Below are 24037 nucleotides of genomic sequence, written 5' to 3'. Positions count from 1 at the left end.
AGTCTAAAATATTTTATATCATAGATTTAGTTTTTGTAATCTATTTTTTAATAATATCATTGTAATTTATGAAATTTAAAGTTAATTTTTAAGTTTAAATCTTTTGAACAAACAAACTAAACCGAAAATAGACCCAAATCGATACAACCCGAGTTGGTGGGTTTTCGCTAATGGTCAATCAGTTTGGTTGGTGAAACAACCTGCCACTGAACTGAACCAATCATTGAACACTCCTAATTTTAACTAAATTTATAGTCTAATCTCTAATAAATAACAATAATTTAATTTCTAATAATTATTCAAAATTTATAGCAAACATACACAATCATTGAAAATAAGTTTATAATGAAAATATAATAGATATATAATAAAAATATAATAATTACAAAAATATAATAAATACTAAAAATATACTAAATTAGTCAATAAATAGTGTAATCTTAAATATAATAGTTTAATATCTAATAAGTATTAATCTATAAATTATAAAAAATATATATATAATTACTAAAAGTAAATTTATAACAAAAATATAATAAATACGACAAATTAAATTTTAAAAGTTAAACAATAGCTGTTTAATCTCCAATAATTATCGATAATTTTCTATTAAATAACAAAAATAAAAATACATTTATAAATAAATTTTGAAAGCATATTTATAAAAAAAATAATAAATAATTACTGATTTTTTTAAATAGTTCTGAATTTTTTTAATTGAAACTTTCTTTAGATAGATATAGATAAAAAGTAGGGGAGAGGATAAATAGGAATTAGAGATAGTTTATGAGAGAATATCTCTACTAAATTAGATTAACTTAAGAGATAAATAGGAATTAGAGATAATTTAGGAGATAAATAGGAATTAAAGAAAATTTAGGAGGAAATGGGGGGAAAGTGGTGCCACTTAGCTAATAGTTAAGCATATGTGATTTCCTTTAATGCGTAATTATGTGGAATTAAAAAAATAAAAAAAAATTAAAAATAGAAAATTAGGAAAGGGGTTTGAAGCAAGGAGAGGATTGCTGACATGGAGGACCAAATTTAATATATATATATATATATATATATATCATGTTTCTTCTTTTTTAAAGGAAAAGGGTAAAGAAAGAACAAATTCCACAGGACCTTGGAGTCGATCTTAGAACCATCAAGACCAAAACTGACCCTGAAACCAACCTTCACATGGTAGGTTCCAGTTCCAAAAACCTGAAACTGGCCCCTATAAGATAGGTTCCAAGTTTTGCCCTATAATCAAACCGAACCAAATCGACTCATGTAAGTAATTGGTACTCCCGAAAAAAAATTACTTACCATAGGACCCTATAGCATAAGAACGCAGGGATTGTGGTTAAATACCCAATTAACCAACTTATCCCCCATTAGATACCCGAGAAAGAATGGGGCTTCAATGTAATAATGATTATATAACCTGGGGCAGGGTTACAGGTTACCGGGTTAATGGGCTATACTAGAACACTTATATGTGCTATGTCGTGGGCTCGGATACCTTCTTGAACCGGAGGAAAAAGGTTCGGGTAAGTCAAGTTTTCATCATTACATTAAACCATAGATTCTAGATGGAACTATTTGCAACCAAATAAAAACGTTGAGTCCCAGGCGCCAAGAGCACCAAATCACCAATGCAATGACCAAACTCCGTGGACCACCCACCCAGAATTTAATGGTTGCTGAAGGTTTGCTGATGGGGCGTGACGTTTGGGTCTCATTATGACTCTTCTTCTACACAGACACAGCCCCTTCACGAGAAATGCATAGAGAGAACTCAACAGTCTTCAGTAGCAGCTTTGAAAATGCACCAACCAGGCAACCAATATGTATCAAGCATGTATGAATCCCCCACTCTTGAGTATTAAGCATTAATTCATACACCATTAATATGGAGCACCATCTGAGATGGACCTCACAGTGCTGCAGACCTTTCAGAGCTGTATTGGTAATTATTGTCATATATACGACATGGGAATTAGGGTTTGTTTTTTGTATTTTGTATTGTTTTGTGTGAATTTGGGATGTGAGAGGGGGACAAAAAGAACAGTCAATAAAGTGGAAATTTGTGGAAGAGACCCCATTTGTAGCTAAAGTCCTAGGGTTTTGTTTCTGTTCTTTCTCTTTCAGATTATGGCTTGGAGTTGGACCTGGATTGGTGGGGATCAGAGAACCTTGTTTTTGGAATTCATGGTAAATATTAAAGACTGGATTGCTCATTATGTGGGTTTCTGTGGTCAAAGTCTAAAGCACCATATTATGTTAAGTAGGTTAATGCACCTCTCTGCTCTCTTGCCTTTTCTCTTCTCAATTCCACTACTCTTCCCTCTTCTCTGCATCTCGGTCTCCTGTAATAAATTAAACCTATTTCCCGAGAATGTTCTGTGGCTACAGCTATTGGCCTGAATTGTTTCTTACCTCTTTCTCAGATTACTTCTGAACAGTGGGTGGTTAGACCATTCAGAAACCCATAATCAAACACTCAACAGTCGTAGTCTCGTAGTTAATATTCAAGGTTTATTACTTCTAACATTCTTACCAACTCAGAGAATGGGAGGGGGAGAGTATAGTTATTAATAGTGGGGTTGGAGCATTATAAATATTAAAGGCTAGGAGTTTTTTTGTTTTTTGCAAACCAATGAACATTTACAGTCCGGTTCAACCGGTAAAGGTAAAATACTAGAGCTGGATCGAATTGTGAGGCAACTGACCCTTGTAAGTTGTAATTAACTAATCCAGCTAACTACCCAGAATATCCATGTATTCCCTGGTTTAGTCTGGCTTGGTCCATTGGCCAAAACCAGTTTGAGCCCACTAATCTCTTCCCCAAATCAACTGTGCCTTTAATGAATTTAGACAGTAGTTGGGAAGCAAATGGTGGTATGGTACATGGTGGGTTGCAATTTACAAATAATGTTGCTCGTCTGCTAGCTAATGGGTGGGGGCAATTTGACAAATACATGGTGATCAAAATAGTTGGGTTTGGATACAACTACCAACTTCCAATTCCAATCTAAAAAATGAAGGAAAAAAAAAATTCATAATCACTTTGTCTCAGTTGGGTCTTTCAAAGTGGGCTTACTGCATTATTGGTAACATATGGATGTTAAAAAGAGCTTATAATTCAATAAACCAACCATAAATCTCTGTGCATCATATATCCACACAACAAGGTAAAATTACCCCAAAATCCAGAATCTGGTTGCGAAATTTTTTCACTTGAGACTTGAGACGTGGAAGTGTGAGCCTGGTTCAGACTGTCCAGAGAAGAGAATTATGCTCTCTCGAATCCCTATCAAACAAACCCTCATTATCCATTTTGTCCCTGCCTTTGCTGAAAATGATATATCAGGCCCATTTGTTTTAGACGGTGCCCATTATACCCTCAGCCTTTTCATTTCACGCTGACAGAAACTCGTATATAAATAGAGATGCATCACCTTCCCTCGATCCCAAGAGCAATGCCACCCTCACACAGAGCTAGAGCTAGTTGGCCTTTTACGGTCTCTTGGCTTCTTGCTGTGCTTAAGGTGGTGGTGGTTCTCATGGGAGCAGCGGCCATGATTCTGGTGGTGTTTCAGTTCTGCAACTGCAACCTGGTAGTAATACCCAGAAGGCTATAAAGACCATGGCGGTATCTCTCCTGAGCTTTTCTTTCTCGTCCGTCTTCTCGTTTTCTTCACACCCCACCAAGGTCGTTCCAGTTTTTCTTGACCTTGCAAGCCCGAAAGTTTGTCCGCTTGAGTCATGGCCGCTCTCTACACCCTTCACAGAGCTTCAGAAACCAGGTTGCTGCCTCGGGTTCGTGGACATCCCCCTCTTCTCCCCATCCCTCCTGAGCTGGGGCTACCTCTTGCTAAATTGAGAGTTAGTCTGTAATATCTGATAAAAATTTGTCTTGTTTTTCTTTTCATTCTGTTTTATTAATTCGAGCCTCAAGGCTAGTATTAGATGTAGATGCATGGAAAGCGATAATTTCTTGGAAGCAATTTGTAGTTTATTGCATTTTCGTGCGAAATGAAAGCAAAAACATTTTTGGCTTCTGAGTTCTGAGACATGAGACCTTCTCTTAATCATCGTTCATGTAATGGAAGGCGGATTCGCATAAAAGTACTGTTAGGAAAGAATGAAGAGTTGAGAGTGGAGAGAGTTGCGACGAATTGAACGACATCTTTCGTAAAATATCGATATATGCTTTAAACATCCTCGTTTTTCTTTCTGAGTTCTTGTTTACTTTCTTTTTCTGTTCTGTAGTTTCTGTAATTGCGTGATTGCGTCTTCTGTCCCCCCCTGTTAAGTTTGAATTCTGATTCTGTTTGCCATTAATGGCGGATATACAGATAATTTAACTGTGAAGATAAGTAGCAAACATGACACGAATGCAGTGGGATAAGAATTGTATGCCTTGGGTCTTGTTTGGACACAATGTAAATCTTTGGTGGGTCTCAGTCTCTCGGACTCGGACACCCAACAATAGAAATGGCAAGTTTGGCAACCATCTAAATGGTTGTATGGCTGTAGGATGATTAAATCCGAATCCGACTCTCCAAGATATTGTTCATTTCCTGGCAAGTCCCATCTCTCAAAGTCAAAGGCACAGCATGAAAACCCTTCCCAAACAGGTACTTAAGATGGTATGTTAATGGATAGGTCTGATCCGGGTTAGGGTAAAACCGATCCCGAACCATTCCGAACTGATTAAGAAAACATTATCAGACCCAGTCAGACCCACTCAAACAGATGGACCCAAAACGGATCCTATTCTAAATTATATCCAATAAGACTCCATTGTAGTTGAGTCATTTACCTGATGATTTTCTTATTTTATTTTCTCAAAATCATCTAATAATTGCATATCCTTATATAATATGTTAGATTATAAAAATGTAGACCCAGAACCGGATTGGATTGGATTGCTCAGATATGTTGGGTAAACCCGGGCCAGTGACAGCCTTAACAACCATGGACAGGTCGGAAACTGGAATTTGTAAATATGGTTATAGTAGCCTGTGAGAATCATAGGACATCAAAATCTAGGGGGGTGCAAACAGATTGAATCCAATTGGATATAGACAGATTCAAATTTGATTTGATTTGAATTCAAATCGATCATTTCCATTAGATATCTAGAGGATTCGAATTAATTTAGATTAAAAATGATAAAAATATTATATATGATTAATAAAATGAACTAAGAATGACTTTAATATTATTTTTTGTGAACAAAATTAATTGAAAACTACTTATGCAAATGGATTAAATTCAAATCACCTTGATAGGATCGAATTCAAATTTGGCCAATCCGATATCATTTGCAACCCATCAAAATCTACGCCGGTAAGAATAAGCATGATATAACGAGGTGAGTGAGAGAAGCACATTTCTCATTTCTGGGCTTTGGGAGGCACGCTACAGCTTACAGGGTCCCCACGTTCCGGATCTCCAAGTTCAAAAGGAAGTGGCAGAAATAAACTTCAGATTGCAACCATTCAGCTGCGCTTTGCATTCTCCCTCCGTTTTCTTGGGAGTTGGGACCTTGAGCTGATCTTTCATGGCTGACGGAACTACATGCTTCCAAGCATTATATGGAATTACTGCATTTACATTTTCATGAAGACTGGATTTTTTAATAAGATTGAAAAAAATTAAAACGAAAAAATACAGACAGACCCAATGCAGATTTCTGAATTCCACTGCAGAGCTATAAATATTCAAAGTGTCAAAACCCCCCACTCTATACACCAATGCCCAGTGATATGGCATCAATTCCAAGCTGACACCCACCCCACCTGTACTTTGGCTTAAAAATTCAGACCCCGGGCTGAACCGTCATTCTCCCAAAAAAACGGCCAGTTTTATCTTTTGTTTGAGCAATTGCACAAGAGCATCGATGACTACACTTGCGTATATTACCTAGTTCAACACACTACTAAGCTAAGCCAGCGCTTCAAATTCTAATTCTTGGTCAAGGCTTATTTGTCCAGCTGCCAGAGAATTTGGAATATAGAGATCCTCATTTAATTTGAACCTTTTGAAGCTACCATTTTGGACATTTTAATAATATATACAATATAAGGGTCATCACGTTTAACAATGGGAGATTCAAGATGGGTATATGCCTGGCAAAAAAGATGGGTATATGGATTTTTTTTATATATTTTCCCTTTTTTTTTACCTTTTTTCTTTCCCTATTCAAGCTGCGAGTACAAGCACTTTGATAGTTCCTTGGCTGTTAGCTGTTAACACTGTTGTGCTATCACTCTTCCAACACACTGCACTAATGAAGTAAGGTCCTGCATCATCTTCTGTATCATCCACATCAGAAGAACCAAATCTATGCCCCGCTGCAGGTTTGGAGATTGCCTGCAAGTGAATCCCAAAACCAAGTTAGTTTAGGTGTTTCCATAGAATCACAAACTAAACTGAGGCCAGATTCTTGAGAAACTACCAACCTTGTGGTAAACAAACACTTCATTTGTTTCACTGCCACAAGCGATGTATTCACTGTTTACAGTGAGACCCACAAAGTTCTTCTCATTTGTGTGGCCTCTAAATGTACGGAGCTGTGAATATTTTCCACAGAAAAGAAATCAAGGACAGATTAGCTTCTACACTATTTCAAGAATTCAAAGACTAAGAAGGTTGCCAGTCACTGCAACTCTTAAGTTGAAGTTTAAACATGAACATTTAGAGAAAAAGGTCAATTGCAATTTAAAAAGTGTAACTGAGAAGATGATTACCAATAAAAGAATACTGAGGATGAGATTATTTTGACACCTGATATATGCATTGCTTCTGGAACTTTCTAAAGCATTTTATAGACCCAATATGGAAATGATTACCAATAAACACAGACTCATGATCCTTGTATCAGGTTGATATTTTGGCCTAGGAAATTGGGAACCAAGATTATGGCCCTCTAGCCCTAGGGATATCAATTGGTTAGGTCAACCTGAAAAACCCAATGGAATCAAACCTATTACATAGGGCTTTCTGTCATGATTGATAACAGGGTCAATTCTGCTTTTTGGTATTGAGTTCCAACAATAAAAGGGTCGAGATTGGTTTTGCCTGTTCCAGCCCAATTAAGACCTTAACCGATTATCTTATTTACATATATATTCTCATGGTTTATCTATAATAATGTCATAAGATGTCCAAAGTTGTGAATTTAAGATGAATATGTAAGAAGCATGAGAGAGAGAGAGAGACCCTAATTGGCTTCTCTCCTTTCTCACTCGTATTATTCAATAGCAGCAACAATCTTACAGGCAGCTGGCTTACTAATAGTTCAGCACTTTTCATACAGCATTTCATGATCTCACTTCAACAATGAGCCACTGCACAGGTTCAAGCATCTGATCACCTTCAAGTATAAGTACAAACCAGGTTTTGGTTATCATTGCATTAAGGTCTAGAACAAGTTTGTGATGTTTTAAGGGGGACTTATTGTAAAAATATAATGGGTGAAGAACTTTAATGTGGGAAAGAAAAGCAGACTGTTGGGTAGTACAAAAACAGGAAGTTATCGAGTGGTTGAAACTTGTGAAGTTTTTTTTTTTTTTATCAATAACAGAGATTTCATTAATTGATTAAATGTTGAGAACAATGGGAGCTAAAATAACTTAACTCCCTACAAGTTTGTGCCTTTCAAGGATTTGTTATTGGAAATGATTTTACTTTTTGAGGATGGGGTCGGAAGAAAAGTGATGGAGGATGTCAGATTCTTCTTAATTCATTTCTCATTGTTCTATAATTTTTTTATGTTTTTTCCTTACAAGATTTGAGAAAACTTGCTTTAACTGAATCAATGCCTTTAATTGTCAAATTATCAAGCCAAATTCTCATAAATTATAATCAGGTCTTATTGGGTCAGACCCAATAGGGCCATTTAATAATTGGGTTCCTCAAAAAAAAAAAAAAAAGAATTAATAACTGTGTCAGTTCTAGGCCTTTAAGTAGCAGACCCTATAGGGTCTGTGCCAGGACTGGGTCTATATGCTTCATCAATTTGGAACTGTCTACCGTGACCCAGCCCGTACCCAATCCATTGACAACACTACCTAGCCCCAGATCCTATAGGCATTTCTATGTTAAAAAATAAATTCGCTAATTTATTTAGAATTACTTTCCTATTTTTTGTACCCAGTGTCATTTCACCAAACTAGGTTATATACCCACTGTTTTTTTTTTTATTAATAACATGGAATTTCATTAAGATTTGAGAAGAAATATACATACAAACAGAGGGAGGTAAGCTATCTTAAATCTCCCACAACCAGCAAAACTAGATTACAAGATTAGAAATGAGCCCAAAACAAAGAACCCCTATTCACCCTTTGCTTTGCTAGCCCATCAGCAAATGAGTTAGCATATCTCTTCACCCAACTGAATTTTATCTCAATATCCTTTGTCATCCATTTAAATTTTTTTCCTTTCATTGTTGTAATTCTGCATTGCAGTCTTTTCTTCCTTTAGCCATCTTACCACCACCTCTGAGTCCCCTTCAACTATTTTTTTTATAGGAAACAGTAACTTTCATTAAGTTTAAAATTATAAAATTACAATTTCCACCTTCCTAAAAGGTGAGGTGACCCCTCAGAACATGATCAAACTATAAGCATGCCCAAAATAAGTCTCCCTATTAACCACTTGCTTTGCTAAAACATCAGCCAACCCATTTGCTGTTCTCCTAACCCAGTTAAATTGTGCTCCTAACTCCCGTATCAAATTCATTATTTCCCTTGTATGATGTCTAAGGGGAGAGGCCAAGTGCCCAAGTTCCTTGTTTGCATCCAGCCAATGACCAATCTTGAATCCCCCTCCACTTCTAACTGTAGGAAGCCCAACTGTTTATCCAATCTGAGCCCTTGAAGGAGTGCCATTACTTCTGCTCATAGTGAGTCACCCACCCCTAAAGGGCCAAAACTCTTCCTTCCATATCTCTAAACACACCCCCGATTCCAGAAGGACCAGGGTTGCCCATAGAGCTGCCATCAAAGTTCAGTTTCACAGAAAACTATATGGGTGGGGTCCACTCTTCATTAACAATAGTAAGAGGGATAAAGGGGCTTGCTACTATGTTCCAACCTCTAAGCAAGTCATCTGCAGAAAAATCCTTGAAGAGATCCATTGTTTTCAGCCAATGTATCGCCTTGCTGGTGATGACTTCTATAACTTGAAGCAATGTTTTTTCTTGCCCTTGGAAAATCCTGTTATTTCTCTTCCCAAACTGCCCACACAATAGCTGCTCTCGTTGTTCTCCACATCACCTTTCCCTTCTTCTTTGGTTGTTGGAAAAAACTAGAGTCAAAAAGTCCTGCCACTTTTGAGGGGGGAATCCCCTTCAACTATCAGCCTCCAAATGTTCAGCTCTCTTGCTCTTTGAACTCCCCTCCAACGCCGCAAAAATCTAAGCCCTTAGAGAGTCACCCTCCCCAATAGGTCCATAGTAAAGAGCTGAAACAATCCCTTCATCATTCCTGGAAACTCCCCCAATACCTGACAATCCTGGGTTCCCAAAGCTGCTGCCATCGAAATTCAGCTTTAGGAAGCCAGAGGGGGGAGGCATCAAAATTCAACAGGTCATCCACGGTTAAGTTTGTGAATAAGTCCAGAGGTTTCAGCCAATGTGCCACCCTAATATGAATCAAGTGATCCAACTCTATTAGGTTCTCGATGTTTCTCTCCTTTTCTAATAAAAATTCTTGAGTTTCTTTCTTCCCATAAGGTCCAGAAAACAGCAGCACTTAGACACCTCCACATGATCCTATCTCTTTTCATTGGCCAGCTGAAAAAGGAAGGAGAAAACATGCTTTGTACATTCATTGGGGGATTCTAGCTACACCCAAAATGTGAGAAAACCCATTCCCATATAATTTTAGCATAGAGGCAAGACACCAAAAGGTGGTAACCAGATTCCCCATCCACCTTGTAAAGAATACACCTATGATAAACAAGTCTTGGGTCTCTTTCTTTGAAACAGATCACTTGTGTTGATTCTTTCTAGGAAAGTTTCCCAACAAAAACTCCCAACCTGAGGAGGAATAGGCTTGTACCAAACCTCTTTAACAGGGTAAGACAAACTAGGAAGAGTAGGTTGTTGAGTTAAAGTTTTGAACAGAGATGCACAAGAGAATGAGCCCGAGGGAGAGGGGGTCCAAAATTTGTTCTCTTCCTTTGAAGAGTCCAAGAAAACATTGTCAAGAATGGCCAAGAGGGTCGAAATGTTACCCAAATCTGTATCCCTAACAGCCCTTCTTAGGCCCTGATTCCACCCAAAACTAGAGGTTGAGTCTGAGGGAACTAGGAAGGAAGAAATGGTCTCATTTTTCAAGTCAGAGGGAGCATACAAAGAAGGGAACTGGTTCATCAAAGGAAAATCCCCCACCCAAGTTTGTTCCCAAATTTTAATGAGGTTTCCTAAATTCAAATCATACATGATCCAAGGGGAGAGAATTGGTAGAAGGTCATGGATGGAAGTGCAATTAGAATAATAAGAAAAATATCACTTAATTTATCCAAAAGAAACTAAGACCTTAATAAGTCCTTTTTGCATTGAACTTTCTAAAAACACTAAGAAAAACTACTAGAATTTGATTTGCCTTATTGGTTTTTCTTTTTTACTTTTTTATTTGGCTTATAATTATTGAAGTGTTATTTCTATATGTTTTAAATGGTAAGAATTTATATTTTTTGCATTAAATAACTATGTAATCATTGATATTTGAGGCTTGAGGCTTACGCCTCATTCTAACAAAGGCTTGAGCCTCACATCAAAGTTGTGAGGCTTAAGCCTTGAGGCAGAATTTGTGCGCCTCATGCCTCAAGGTTTAAGCCTTTTAAAACAATGTTTAAAACATTACTGCTTCCTCCAAAAAGAAGGAAAAAAAAAAAACTAATTAGGATTTTAGATCAAGTAAAACTCATTTTTAAAAGACTCCAATTACTTTGATATTCCAACCATGTCAACTGAGTGTACTCTGTGAAAGCTGATACTGCAGACAAACTTACTTTCATCCTTTAACCATCCATTCAAACACATAAAAGCATAATAGGTCTAGAGATAATTGTTTACTTATTTATCCTTGGGTAACAGTAAAAAGCAACTAAGAAAACAAAGTGCATATAATGCTTAGCTATATCTATTGAAATAAAATGTTAAAAAAAATGCAAACTAACCAATCTCTCAAGCAGTGTCACTTACCGGCATATTTTCCTTCACATCCCATAACCGCAATGTACTGTCAGTAGATGCAGAAGCAAGCTCATTGTTAGACAAAAACTTTACATATGAAACAGCTTTCTTATGCCCACTGAAAACATGGAGTGGATGGCTGACATTTCTCAAGTCATAATAGTGAATGTGATGGTCTGCAGAACCAACCTGCAGAACAACAAAAGCTTTCATAATTTAAAAGATGGATTTTATACATATAGATTGATTTTTATATAGATTAAGTCCAAGCAAAAGTAAGATGCAGGAGTATTGACTAGATAGGAAAATTGAGAAATATGTTTCAGTGATGAAATTGGAAAGACTGTTAAGAAAGATTAGATTGAGTTTGACAGAAGCAGCAACTGACGCACAGTGAGGAAGTAAAAGTTAACATTCTATGGAAAGGAAAACAAACATGAATACATATGCATTATGACCTTAGGGGTTGCTTGCGGTCCATCTGAAATAAATCATGGAGTAATGGCCCTCTAAATGAGATATGAGCTTTATGCAAGACATTATATAGCATGGCCTCCCACCCCAGGTCATTGGTCCAATGGTCCATATGATCAAAACATGTATGATAGATGAAAGTATACCGCTACTTGTATGCTAGATCCAGGATTATATTTGACGCAACAAATATTTGCTTTCATGTCGATGTTAAGTACACTGGCTTCCTGCTTTGTGCACCACACTTTAACCTGTTTTCACACAAATACACCACAAGGAAAGTTAGAAGTGAAAAGAACGAAAACCAATTGAGTCAGCACGAATCTAAACCAACCATCTACCTTTGAAAGTCTTGAAAGACAACCAAAACTCTAGAATCATTTCTTATAGTCACTTTCATCCTATACCTTCCTGGCTATCTTGACACAATGAAGAAAGAGCAAGAAAGAGTAAAATGGCAGGGAGGTGTGGCAGCCTACCACTTACTGGCACAGTATAGCACATGGATATGGCTGAAAAATGCTGAAGCATCTTCACATGATTTACTGCATTACTTACCTTAAGATACTGGTTTCTTAAACCTAGGACTTTCAAATATCTAGGGCAAGAAAAAAAACCGTTAAAGTTTGACAGCTTAGCATTGAGCTCAGACTAAAATATCTAATTGTCAAGGGTGCATTGCATAAAGAGTATCAAAAGCAGAGTTGTCAAGGTGTTGCCTAGGTAAGAAGGCACCCCTTTTTGGATGCCTAGATGATAAGACATCTGTGACAAAAATACAAGGCAGGTGCCTTATTATGCATCTTACTAGTGTGTATGTGTGTGTTTATATCAATTATGCTTTGTTTTTAAGGTCTTACTATTAAAATTTAAAAGATCCAAGGGTTTTGACAAGAGAAAAAGAACAAAAAAAAAGAGAAGGATAAAAAACGGTTTCTTTTGGCATATGACTACTCTCTCCTTCTCTTTTAAATTAAATAAAACAGCAGCTCTGTCCCTTCTCTTTTTCTCTTTTCCTTACTCTCTGCCTTAAATTTTTACTATGCAAAATTATACCCTTCCTTAGTTGCTAATTGATATGAAATTGCTCTACTAACTTGTAATTATTCAAATCCTTTTTGGGCTACCCATTATGGTAATCAAATGAACAGACAAAAACTGTATTTTGGGGCAAATTTTATTGTCTCCCCTGAAGTATAAAAGCAATTGCATTATTTTTCTGAAAAAGGTAAAGTATAACTCATTGATATCAAAAGAAAAGGTCCTCTGTACAATGTAAAAGCAATTACAATTGCCTCCTCTATAGTTTTAATTATGGATTTATCCTCCTCAATCCTGAAAATAAACTAGAAATTATGTCACATGGAAAACTTTAAGCCATAGAGAAAAAGGAAACTTTTCGTTCTCTCGTAAAGCATAGTCACAACTACATTCTCTCCCCGTTATATTTTTCTTTCAATCAGTTGGTGGCACTAAATGTAAGGAAACAACATCCATACGAGAAGAAGTAGCAGCCATCATCCTCCACCCTCTAAGAAAAAAGTTATCAAAAGAAAGGTTCTCATATAGGTTTGACATTTGAATCCACTGGACAACTTTCATTTGTACACTTTCCTTGACCTCTTCTTGAATCCTTTATTTAAAGATCCCATTGTTATGTTCTTCCCATAACATCCAAAGGATTGCAGCCCTAATAACCTCCACATAACCTTACCTCCCTTGGTGGGTTGAGGAAAGAAAGGGATACTAAAGAGAGATTCAAGGTCCTCAAGCCCATGCCACCTGCATCCAAATAGGTCAAAGACCCACTCCCAAATATTGGACACAAACTGACAGGAGATTAATAGATAAATAGATTCTCCATTTGCATAACACAAAGAGCAAACATGAGAAGACAGGCACCAAGGTCTTCTTTTCTGTAGCATCTCATATGTGTGTTTCTTTTGATGACATGCCTCCCAACAGAAAGCCCTAATCTTAGGGGGCACTGGTTTGCTCCAATTTCCTTTGCTGGGAAAAGACTGAGTAGGAGGTGTGGAAGAAATGAGGGCAATGAAAAAGGAAGCATGTGTGAAAATACTGGAAGGAGGCATTCAAAATTTTGCAATCAGGTTTAGATTGCACAAGAGACAAAGAATCAAGAAAACTGATTAAATCTATGGCAGCAGGCATTTCGTAATTTCTTAGCCCTTTCTTGAAACCAAAATCCCAGGATAAACCACCCCTTGAGAAAGAAATGAAGTGGAAAATAAGTTTAGTTTTGAACAAGGAGATAGAGAAGAGATTAGAGAAGCACTCTTTCAAAGGTCCAATCCGCCCCGCCCCCAAAATGTGTCTTACTAGGATCTTACCCTATCCCCAGAGTTAACTATGCAATGTCTTGGTGGCTTCATGTGAACTTTAAAGCTTTAAAAGAGCAAGATTTCTATGTATTCTTCTAAGAAAACAATTTATTTATTTAATATTAAATGTAACATTGTTAACCAATTGCATCAATTGTTTATGGTGAAATTATCATTAACTAATATAAGACTTCGTAGAACTTATTTAGTTTTTGAAATCAAATTTGAGCCTCATTAGTAGAGTCTAGAGATGCAAGCAAACTATATGGGAGAAAATGTTATCGTAGCTATACTTTAGGGAAGACAATAAAACTTTTCCTACATTTTGTGCAAGCAAATAACATATGAATTATCTTTTGTTCATTCAATTGTTTTACTGATAACCAGCCAAATAAAGTAAACTTTTCAACTCAGAATATATTGTAAGTACCTTGCAATCATCACTACCAGACACAAGCATTGAGGGTTCTGTGCGAGAAAAATCAACACTCCATGCTCTCTTTTCATGCTCCTCATACTCCATCACACTCTAAAAGATTGACCATGGTTTAAAATGTGTAACAGAAACAAGAGGTTTGAAATGCAGAAAAATACAAGGCAAATAAGATGATGCTTTCCAGTAAAAATAAGATGAAGATGTTATACCTGTCGAGTGTTTACATCCCAAACAGTGACTATCCCTTCGTAATCACTACTAGCTATATGGTTCTTAGTGTACTTGTTCCAACTCAAGCAACTAAGTTTGGATCTCGTGGACATTTCCACAATAGGACAATGCACATCTGCAGGTTCATTCACCACCTGCAAACCATGCATACAGAGTGAGTAGCATCTTTCGATAAATAATAGATAATTTTATTAAAGACCGAGGAAATTGTACAATGAGTACATGTAAGTGAGTATCATTTAAATGTTTTAAAACGCGGAGGCGTGACGCGAGGCGTTCCACTACCTAGAGGCGTGAGGCGTAGTTCAGAACACAAGGGGCGTAAGCCTCCTTAAGAGAAGGGGGTTAGGATGAGGATGAAGAGGAAGGGGGGATCTCATTTTTTCTTTATTTTTAATAAAAAACTTTTATATTAATAAGAACAAAGATGCATAACATTAGTTGAAAGTGGGGGCCTTTTCTCTTATCTTTTCTTCCCTTCCCTTTCCTTTTCTTTTCTTTCCTTTTCTCTTTTTTTCTTCTCTTTCTTTTTCTTTCCCTTCCCTTTCTTTTCCTTTCCTTTCCTTTCCGTTTTTTCTTTTTTCTTTTTTTTTTGTCTTTTTATATAAGATGTGCATGAGGCGTATGCCTCTAGCACACCTCATGAAAAATGTGCAAGAGGCGTACGCCTCAGAGGTGTCAGCACCTCTGGCATACGCCTCAGGGCGTTTTGGGAGCGCCTCCAGGCATATGCCTCCCACGCCTTTTAAAACACTTACTAGCTATATATAGTTGGGCCAAGCATAAAGCCTCTTGTGGAGAAATACATTAGAGGGCAGAACATCAACAGGAACAAAAAAAAATCAACCAATTGTTTTATTAATTTATGCCTTTGGGATGGATGAGAAAAGTTAAAGGAGCAATTTTGGTAATATATATACCCAAGTGGGTGCACATGTATTTGTGTGTTTATAGTACATTTATATATTTGAACTAATGATGGGATGCCAATAGGTTGAAGCTGGCAGCACAGACTCATCCCAATAAGGAGGTAGCTTAGTCAAGATCTGATTATCATAACGAAGCTCCTATGGTGGTATTCCAGAAAATATTCAAAATCTGGGCAGCAGTGTAATCACAGTTATTGACTAGTCACCCATCTAGGTGTATAAGAACCCTAGTGCCCAACTAGACCATCAATGAAATGATGAATACTAGTTGGTTGTTTGATGATTTGAGTGAATTAGATGCCTAGCTCCATAATGCAATCTGTAATTGCAGAACTGAAGGCAAAATAATTTCTGATAACCAAGAATTTACCGAGGAAAACTCAAAAACTTTAATGCGCCTAGAAACTCCAGCAGTAGCAAATAACTCATCGTCACGGTCAAATTCTATGCTGCAATAGAAACGAGAGCCATTTATTGATGTCAGAATATACATATTATAGATGACTCAGAGGAAAAGGAGAAATATGAAGCTACAAAAAGATAGGATGTATAAGCTACCAACATCATATTGAGTAATTTTAAATTGAAGGCACTACCACTAACCACTCTACCAACACCATATTAAATGAATTCCCACTCATAGTGCCTCTATTACTATGATTTAATTAGGTTCCTGTCCAGTCCACCCCTCCCAACCCTGGATAACTAGGACCAACATTGGGGATTTGCCTTTTTTAACAAGTTCAACATACATACAAGTATTTATCAAAAAGTATACAGTGTTATTTATTGTAATTGCATATATTTTTCCACCAATTTGTACCACTATCATTGATGTCTACATCTTCCTTCCAATAGCTTCAGGAAGACAACTTTTTAAGAAGACATAGAACTCACAAGGAAGAGCATTTATCTATTAATTTGTCAAAGCTCCCTCTTTTCACTGGAAGTAAATGTGCAATGTCTTACTTACACCCTCAGAATTGAAAGGTAGAATGTCCAGCAATTGAGATACAAGACAGAGCCCATGCAAAGATCAGGAAGCACCATTTGATAAGTCAACCTAGGAAAGATACCAAGTTAAATCATAGAGATAATACGGTGGATGCTTTTCTCTTTTACGGTGAATAGGTTTCACATAAAATAGTTAGAACCAATTAGTTATGTTGAAACTTTGTTACAGGATAATCTCTACATTGGACCCAAAATGGAACCTCCACACTTGTGTTTGCACCAGAATAACCTTATACCTTCCTGACCCAAATTTAAATTTACAAACCAGATTATTATGTTGATTTACCCTTGAGAGAAAATTGTACTCCACATGAGATTGAAAATTGAAAGGGAGCAAGAACAGTAATAGATATTATTAAGAAAGATGATGACAAAGAAATAACAAGGACCCTTACAGCAGAAATGGCTGCAAGCTCAAACTTTTAGTATATGGATAGGTTGAAGATTTTTTTAGAGGATAAGTTGAAGTAGACAAGGTGGGTAATTTCCCATTATTTCAATTGAAGATCAAAATTGTCTCAAATAGCAAAAGTTTAACAGAGATAAACTTCTGCTTGGGTTCAATACATTTTAAGAGAGAAACATATTAATTGGTTGTGTGAGTATGGTGGTTAGGCTACGTACAGGGGTCTCCTTGAAGGACAAAGGAAAGCCAAGAGCAAGAAAGCAGGAGGTAGGCTAAAGGCTAGGGTGAATGAAGTGATAGGATGATGGTCTCGTTATGAGTTGGACCCCTATTTATAGGGAGAGATCCCGAGGTCCCGAAAGGAAGGAGATAAAAATGTTTAATTCCCATTAGGGAAGGGAATCTTGGATTCGGTGTCAGTTGTTAGGGAACAACGCTAGGGTTTTGCCACATGTGCTACTTCCTTTCGTCTGAGGATTCTCATAATACATGTGTGTTACTTCCTTTCGTGAGCCTCGTAGACTGATGTGGCGCAGGTGATGTCAATATTTATCTCACATGTCCTTTCTAATCCTACTGGGTGCTTTGCCATGCGCGTCATTAGTGAAGCTCGTGTTTCTTTATTCGTTTTTGACTTGCGATGAACTTGAGCTCATCGCAAGTCTATGCGGGTTCTGAGCTCATCGCAGCTCATTTTGGGCTTTAAGTTCATCGCAAGTCTATGCAGGTTCTTAGCTCATCACAGATGTGTGCCAAGTTGTGGACTCGTTGTGAGTGTCTTTGTGGCACCGGTTTAGCACCCTCTGTGCTACTACGATTGTGGCAATCAACACATACCTACAGATTAAAAACATAAGACTAACATGCTTGCAACTGTTGAGTGAGGATTAGAGTTTTCCCATATAGTTAGAAACTTGGACAAAAATTTTGAATTGAGCTATAGGCCTACTGCCTTCCCAGAGACAAAAATACTAAATTACCAAAAAAGGTGGCAATGTCTTAGTTGATTTCCACAATAACTTTAAATCAACCACAATTTGGAACAACCCAACTTAGTTAATTTATCCCTAGTTAATGCAGGATTTGGTAGTCAACTCAACAATGAATTGATAGAATAGAAGTATTGTCCATATAAGAAAATCCAACACCCAAAAATTATGACATATTTTTCAGATAACTTTTTCTGATTTACCATGCTTTAAAATAGAAATTATAATTTGCCCAAGACAATGACAATTAAGTAAAACCAAGATCAAATGGCAGCACAATCCAAGTATGAACCCCAAAAGTTTCTCAACTAAGATATGCCTTCATAAGAATGTAATATGTACAAAATTTCTCCTCACCTTGATACAATATTGGCAGAGTGAAAGAGATCCCCATGCCTGAGTTCTGCAATTACCCTCAAACGACTAATTACAACAACAAAAAAAAATTACATTAACCACCAATATAACAAAAAAACAGCATAAGTAAAATCAAATGCTTTCCTAAATGGAATTGAGCAGCAATAACTAAAAAATACATTATTGGATACCTGTATCGCGTAAAGGTAGATAATACAGATTGAAAATCCTCAAGACCTGCATGATAACCTTCTCTTCTAATGGCATTTGGACCCCTTTCTTCTTGCATTTGTGATTGGCTGGACCAATGTCTCCGTTTTTGCAAGTAACATTCTTGTAGGTCATTGAACTGTTGCAAGATATGGAAATGAGTGAATCCAGAATAGATAAAATAAATTAAAAGTACTTATAATTAATTTTCACGATCTGAATAAAAAACATAAAAATAAGATACGTGTAAAAATGTATGTAATTACATAATAGGGAAAATGTTCATTAACCTAATCAATTAAGGGAGGTCTCCACTTTCATTTTAAACATTAAATGGTGCACTAAGAAAATTAACATGAATTGTCATGGAGCAGATGCATGGAATGGAATTCAGACAAGTCAAGGAAACTCTAATCTCCTGTTCAATAAAAATGCAACACAACAAATGGTGCTACAAATCTTAGAAGCCAAAATGTCTTGGTGATGAATCCCACAGGGTGAAAACTTGTAATCGTAGGTAAGATATTGGTGATGAATCCTACATCCTATGTTTTCTCTAATAAAATGCTTTATTTTTACTGATTTGAAAAACAAGCAAACAAATGGTGCTACAAATCCACTTTGTGGATTTTTCAGGATCTTGTACCATATCTTTTATGGTTCTTCTGTTCTTCAGAAGATCAGCTCAACAATTTCTGGTAGTGGGACCCATTGGTAACTCTTGATGTACACAAGGCCAACCAGCAATTATTGGTTGGTAATCTTTACCAAATGGGCATAATTTAGTACAGAAACTATAACATAATTTCCATGGTTTATTTAGATGAGAATCTTATGAAGTCATTAACCTGTACATGAACCCGTCTTTTCCTCGCTATAGCAAGTCCAGATTGAGTAGCAACATTTTGTGGATCTGATCCACTGAGAGCATCTTTTCTTTGGAGTGCCTGAGAACTCAATTGAGCCTTTAGATCGTTCTTGTTCTGAAAGTTGACTGAACTTGTTCCCCCTTGTGCACTACGAGCACTAGATAGAAGGCCAGGACTGTGCTTATCCATTGAAGATGGCCATGCTTTTATAGCCATAGGATCATCATGAAGCATTCTCAGTTTCACTGAATATCTCTCCCTTGCTCGATATAACTCTATTCTATGTCTCTCTACAGCATTAATATCCTCCTTAATATACTGAAGATCTTTTTGTATCTACAAAAGATGTAGAAACGCATTAATCAGATGAATTTAATATATCATAATTGCTTCAACAAAGACAAAACCTGTCAGACATACATTAGAGACAGTCATCCAATAACATTCAAACTCAGCTTACACACACAGGGTGGCAGGATGTATCCAAAATATAGCTAGAGCTATATCTCATACACGAAAATGTAATTGAATGGATCATAATTATCTGGATTAACACTTTTCACCTGATTGCAGACAATAAATTTTCTTTCAGCCAAATGAAAGCAATCAAATGAAGGGTCGTGATGCTGATGACACTAAGACATTTCAATTTGAGGTGAAATCCACCAAATAGTCCAACCATGCTGCATGTATTCATGGAAGATAATGCTACACTCTTAACAAAGGACTTACAACACTTCTGATAGAAATTAGAAAATAGAGTATACAGAACCTATTGGTCTGATTTGGATGGACCTTCAAAATAAATTACCGTAAAAGGCAAACATGGCTGTTCCAAAGATTTATGACTACAAACCTCATTCAGATCTTCAAGCTTTTGCTTCCTTAGGCAGTTCAAGAAGTCAAGCAGAATCTGCATATTTGTCTCTGCTTCTTCCTGCTCCATTTTCCTTTTCTTCTCCAGAAGGATAGTCAATAAGCTGTCTAGCTCCTTAACTGACACCTCACATCCCTGTCTAGGAGTCAAAGAAAACATTGCATTTAAACAGTTGGAAAAGAAGCATATTTGAAAGAAGAAACCATTAAATTTGCTAAATACTGTGCTATTACTATGGCAAAATTATGTCTCATAGGATCAGAATCATTTCTGTTCAAGGGTCTCAAAAAATTTATTTGGGAAAACAAAGGTGAAAAGACATATCTGGCTGCCTTGCCTGCAGATGTTAATGTCAAAGATAGCATATTTCGCCTATTCACATAAAAGAAGCATCAGACTATGCTTTCATCTCCACTAAGGATCATATTTAAGTCAGCCCTAGCATTGGATTCTTCCTTTAACTATTTATTTTGGCATGACCTACAGCTTCGTCAATTCAAAAGAATTTTCCTATTCCCAACACAACAATTCAGGGACATAAGTGATGTTGAATGTATGCCTTTCACTAAATAAACCCAATATATGCATGACAAATTGTTTTCTAATAAACCCACACACATGGTGGCTAGTTTTGACAGAGATCAACAATATGAAAATAGAAAGAATGATGGTTTGTGGAAATAATGATAAAACCAAGAAATGAAACAACAATTGTTCAATTGACACACACACTGAATTATTTTTTTTTAACCAGATACTCTTTTAGACCTTTAAGGTGAAAATAAAATGAGAAACAATAAACATAAATCATCAAAAAGGAAATCAATATGATTTTCAGATGTAATGTATGCATGTACTACTAGAAAATGGTGTGATATATGTTATCAGTAAAAGAAGACCCATCTTACTTTTTGAGAGTTATAATTAGACCAAGAGCCAGAACTCTATAGCATTTAAATATAAGCCCAGTGAAAGAATACTTAAAGCTATGAGGCTATTTTTACTGCATTACTAGAATAAAATTTGTAATCAGGCCACATAAACTAACAAATTGGCAGGATCAGCAAAAACGATCAATATTTATAATGGCCACCAACAAAAAAAATGGAAACCACATATTAAATGTCGCTTTTGAAACTTTCCAGCCTCAGAACTTAGAAGTAAAAACTGACCTGTTGTAATGCCCGACGAAGATGCTCTATGGGTGATGTGGTTTTCCCTATTTGACGAGCAGAAGTCTTCTTCAGTAGCTACAAAATGTGGTACAGATAAACCGTATAATAATGAGCTGCATGCCAAGGAAATTATTTTACAACACTAATTATGTATGAAGATTAAATTTCAAAGACTTCATTAATTAACGGTCAGTATTCCAATTATATGATGCAAGTAATGTAGAAATAACATGACGTGTGAACAGAGCCAAAATATCTAAAGAAAACTTCAGAGAGTTTCAGAGTTGAATGTAGATTGTACAACCCACCAAGTCACTTACGGTAGAGACCTCCAAACTTTTATTAGATAGAGTGCAATGAAACTATTTTTTACTACAAATAGAAGAAAGTGTATAAAATAGTCTGAATGTCTGATTCCTTTCTCTTTTTTGTCCAAGTTCTCCCCAAATTTTGTTTTTTAAGCGTAGTTCTAATGGGTCTCCAGTTACCACCGTTCAGTTGGATCAAACTCATGAAGAGGCTAGCAGCTTAGAAATAATAATATAGTATAAATAATTTTCCAAACAGTAAAGATATTCTCTTCTGCAACTGAAATAAACAAATAGTTTCCCCGATTTTCACTCACACGGTCCTAACCTCATAAGAAATATTTTAAGACATGTTGACATTAAATCTCCAATCTTCGTTACCAGAACCCATTCTTGGGACAAGCTGGTTTGGCTTACTTTTAGATTTTTTTTTTTTTCTTTTTCAAACATCATCCGTTGGAGAAAATTCAGAATGCACTCTAAAAATCCCAGAAGAAGATCGCAAGTATTCACCAAAAATATTCATATTAAGCTGGTGGTCTAAAGCATTAAGACCAGTCACGACTATACTAGAAAGAATTTCAAAGTTTCTTCCTGCATTTGCAATCCCATGAATGTTTGAAACTCAAAACAAGCAAGCAAATATAAATAAATTTGTAATCGAACAAAAATTCAAGTGCATAAAGATATTGAATTCCCATAAAACACAAAAAATTGCATTAATTCCTACAAAAAGGAAACTGACTAAAAGGAGAAAATGGAATAGTTGATGAACCTTGTTGAGGAGGAAATTGGGGAAGAGCTGGTTGTTAGTAAGGTAGCGGCCGCAACAAGGGCAATCGTTCTTGTTGTGAAGATGAGTAATAATACACATGTAACAGAAGCTATGGCCACAAGCCGTCAAGAAGGCATCCTTGATGACCTGCATGCATATCGGGCACAAGAAGTCCTTATCGAACTCGGCCACTCCCGTATCCGGCATCGTTGTGGCTGCACCTCCTTCAGCTTCTGCTGCCGCTGCTTCATCAGCGGCCTCTGACGACCCTGCTACTACCACGGACAATTTTGCTTCCGCCTTCACCGAAGGCACAAGTGCCCCCATGGAACTCTCGCCCATCTCTCCACAAACTGTTTGAAGAAAGATGTCCAAGTTGCAGCGTTTCGGAACGATGGGATCAATCCACAGAATTAAGCGACCGAGGAGGGAGGGAGAGAACTAGAGAGGTTCCAATTTTCTGGAGTGGCAGTTTATGGCAGGGAGAGACGGACTAGAGAGGGGTAAATGGGTAATGACCGGTGAAGAGAAATAAAATAAGAGAGAGAGAGAGAGAGAGAGAGAGAGAGAGAGAGAGAATATTATGAGGGCAGAAATGGCCCACGTCGAGTAGCCACTACTCAGCTTCGATTCGTTTTCATGAGCCGTGGAGCGTCAGAGACGTTTCCTTCTACAGTGCCTTCCGGTTTTTTGGATTCAGGCTATTTTCTGCAATGACTGGACTTGCCAGATCTTGGACCAAAAAGTAAAGACTATATCGTCTAAGGGTGCCAGGGAAGGCCGACGCCCGACGGACGACTCGACTCGACGTCTCGAGTCTCGACCATACCTCATCTGGCAAGTTTTTTTTTTTGGTCGAGAGTGGTTAGCACTCTGGATTGAAATATGGGTTCTATGGTGTAGTGGTTAGCACTCTGGACTTTGAATCCAGCGACCTGGGTTCGACTCCCGACCTTAAATGATTTTGCTCTTATTTTTGTTTGTGATTATTTTGAAGAATCACCATTAAGTGTGCATGTGATAATTTTAGATAGTAATAATGATAATAAATTTTTTTATAAATATTTATTTTTTATTATTAATCAGAAGCAAATTGCAAAATCTAAATTTGATTATATATATATTCCATCCAAAAATGTGATAATCGGATCGAGTTGTAAAGTTTGAAGTATAACTCTCAGGTCTACTTACTTGGCTAGATTCTTCTTTTGTAATGTTTTATCTTTTTTGTGTATCATTTTTCTTTCATTTATCAAAGAAGTATAAAATTTAAATAAAGAGAATTGAATGAGATGAAAAATAATAGTTTAATTTACAATTTAAACCTTACATTTAAAAAGGATTAAATTCAAAAATGAGTATTTTAATTAAAAAAAAGTTCTACAATCTTATTGATATTTTTAATAGTAATATAAATATAGAATTATAGATGTATTCAA

General features: G+C 36.6%; 1 protein-coding gene across 8 annotated transcripts; it reads right to left on the bottom strand.

Annotated features, from left to right (window-relative positions):
* Window positions 1-5153: 5153 nt before the first annotated feature.
* Window positions 5154-23455, bottom strand: LOC148875224 (E3 ubiquitin-protein ligase COP1-like). 8 transcript variants are annotated; one of them, XM_088965767.1, is made up of 15 exons: window positions 22599-23108; window positions 21513-21590; window positions 20320-20475; window positions 19443-19799; window positions 18576-18733; window positions 18385-18450; window positions 16592-16681; window positions 15989-16067; window positions 14668-14823; window positions 14453-14551; window positions 11827-11931; window positions 11216-11395; window positions 6462-6572; window positions 6185-6372; window positions 5154-5603 (listed from the first exon to the last, which is right to left on the bottom strand). In XM_088965767.1, the coding sequence occupies exons 1-14, from the start codon at window positions 22938-22940 to the stop codon at window positions 6202-6204; spliced, it is 2148 nt and encodes a 715-aa protein (XP_088821893.1). In that variant the 5' UTR covers window positions 22941-23108; the 3' UTR covers window positions 5154-5603; window positions 6185-6201. The 8 variants fall into 8 exon arrangements, with proteins under 8 accessions (XP_088821893.1, XP_088821894.1, XP_088821896.1 ...); XM_088965768.1 differs by having other exon boundaries at window positions 5154-5573; XM_088965770.1 differs by lacking the exon at window positions 16592-16681.
* Between the last annotated feature and the right edge of the window lie 582 nt (window positions 23456-24037).

Source organism: Nelumbo lutea, chromosome 1 (genome assembly GCF_056320005.1).
Source record: "Nelumbo lutea isolate HS-2025 chromosome 1, American lotus-T2T, whole genome shotgun sequence".
Classification (NCBI taxonomy): domain Eukaryota; kingdom Viridiplantae; phylum Streptophyta; class Magnoliopsida; order Proteales; family Nelumbonaceae; genus Nelumbo; species Nelumbo lutea.
Note: the sequence above shows the minus strand (reverse complement) of the source record. Positions and strands in the feature narration are given on the sequence as shown.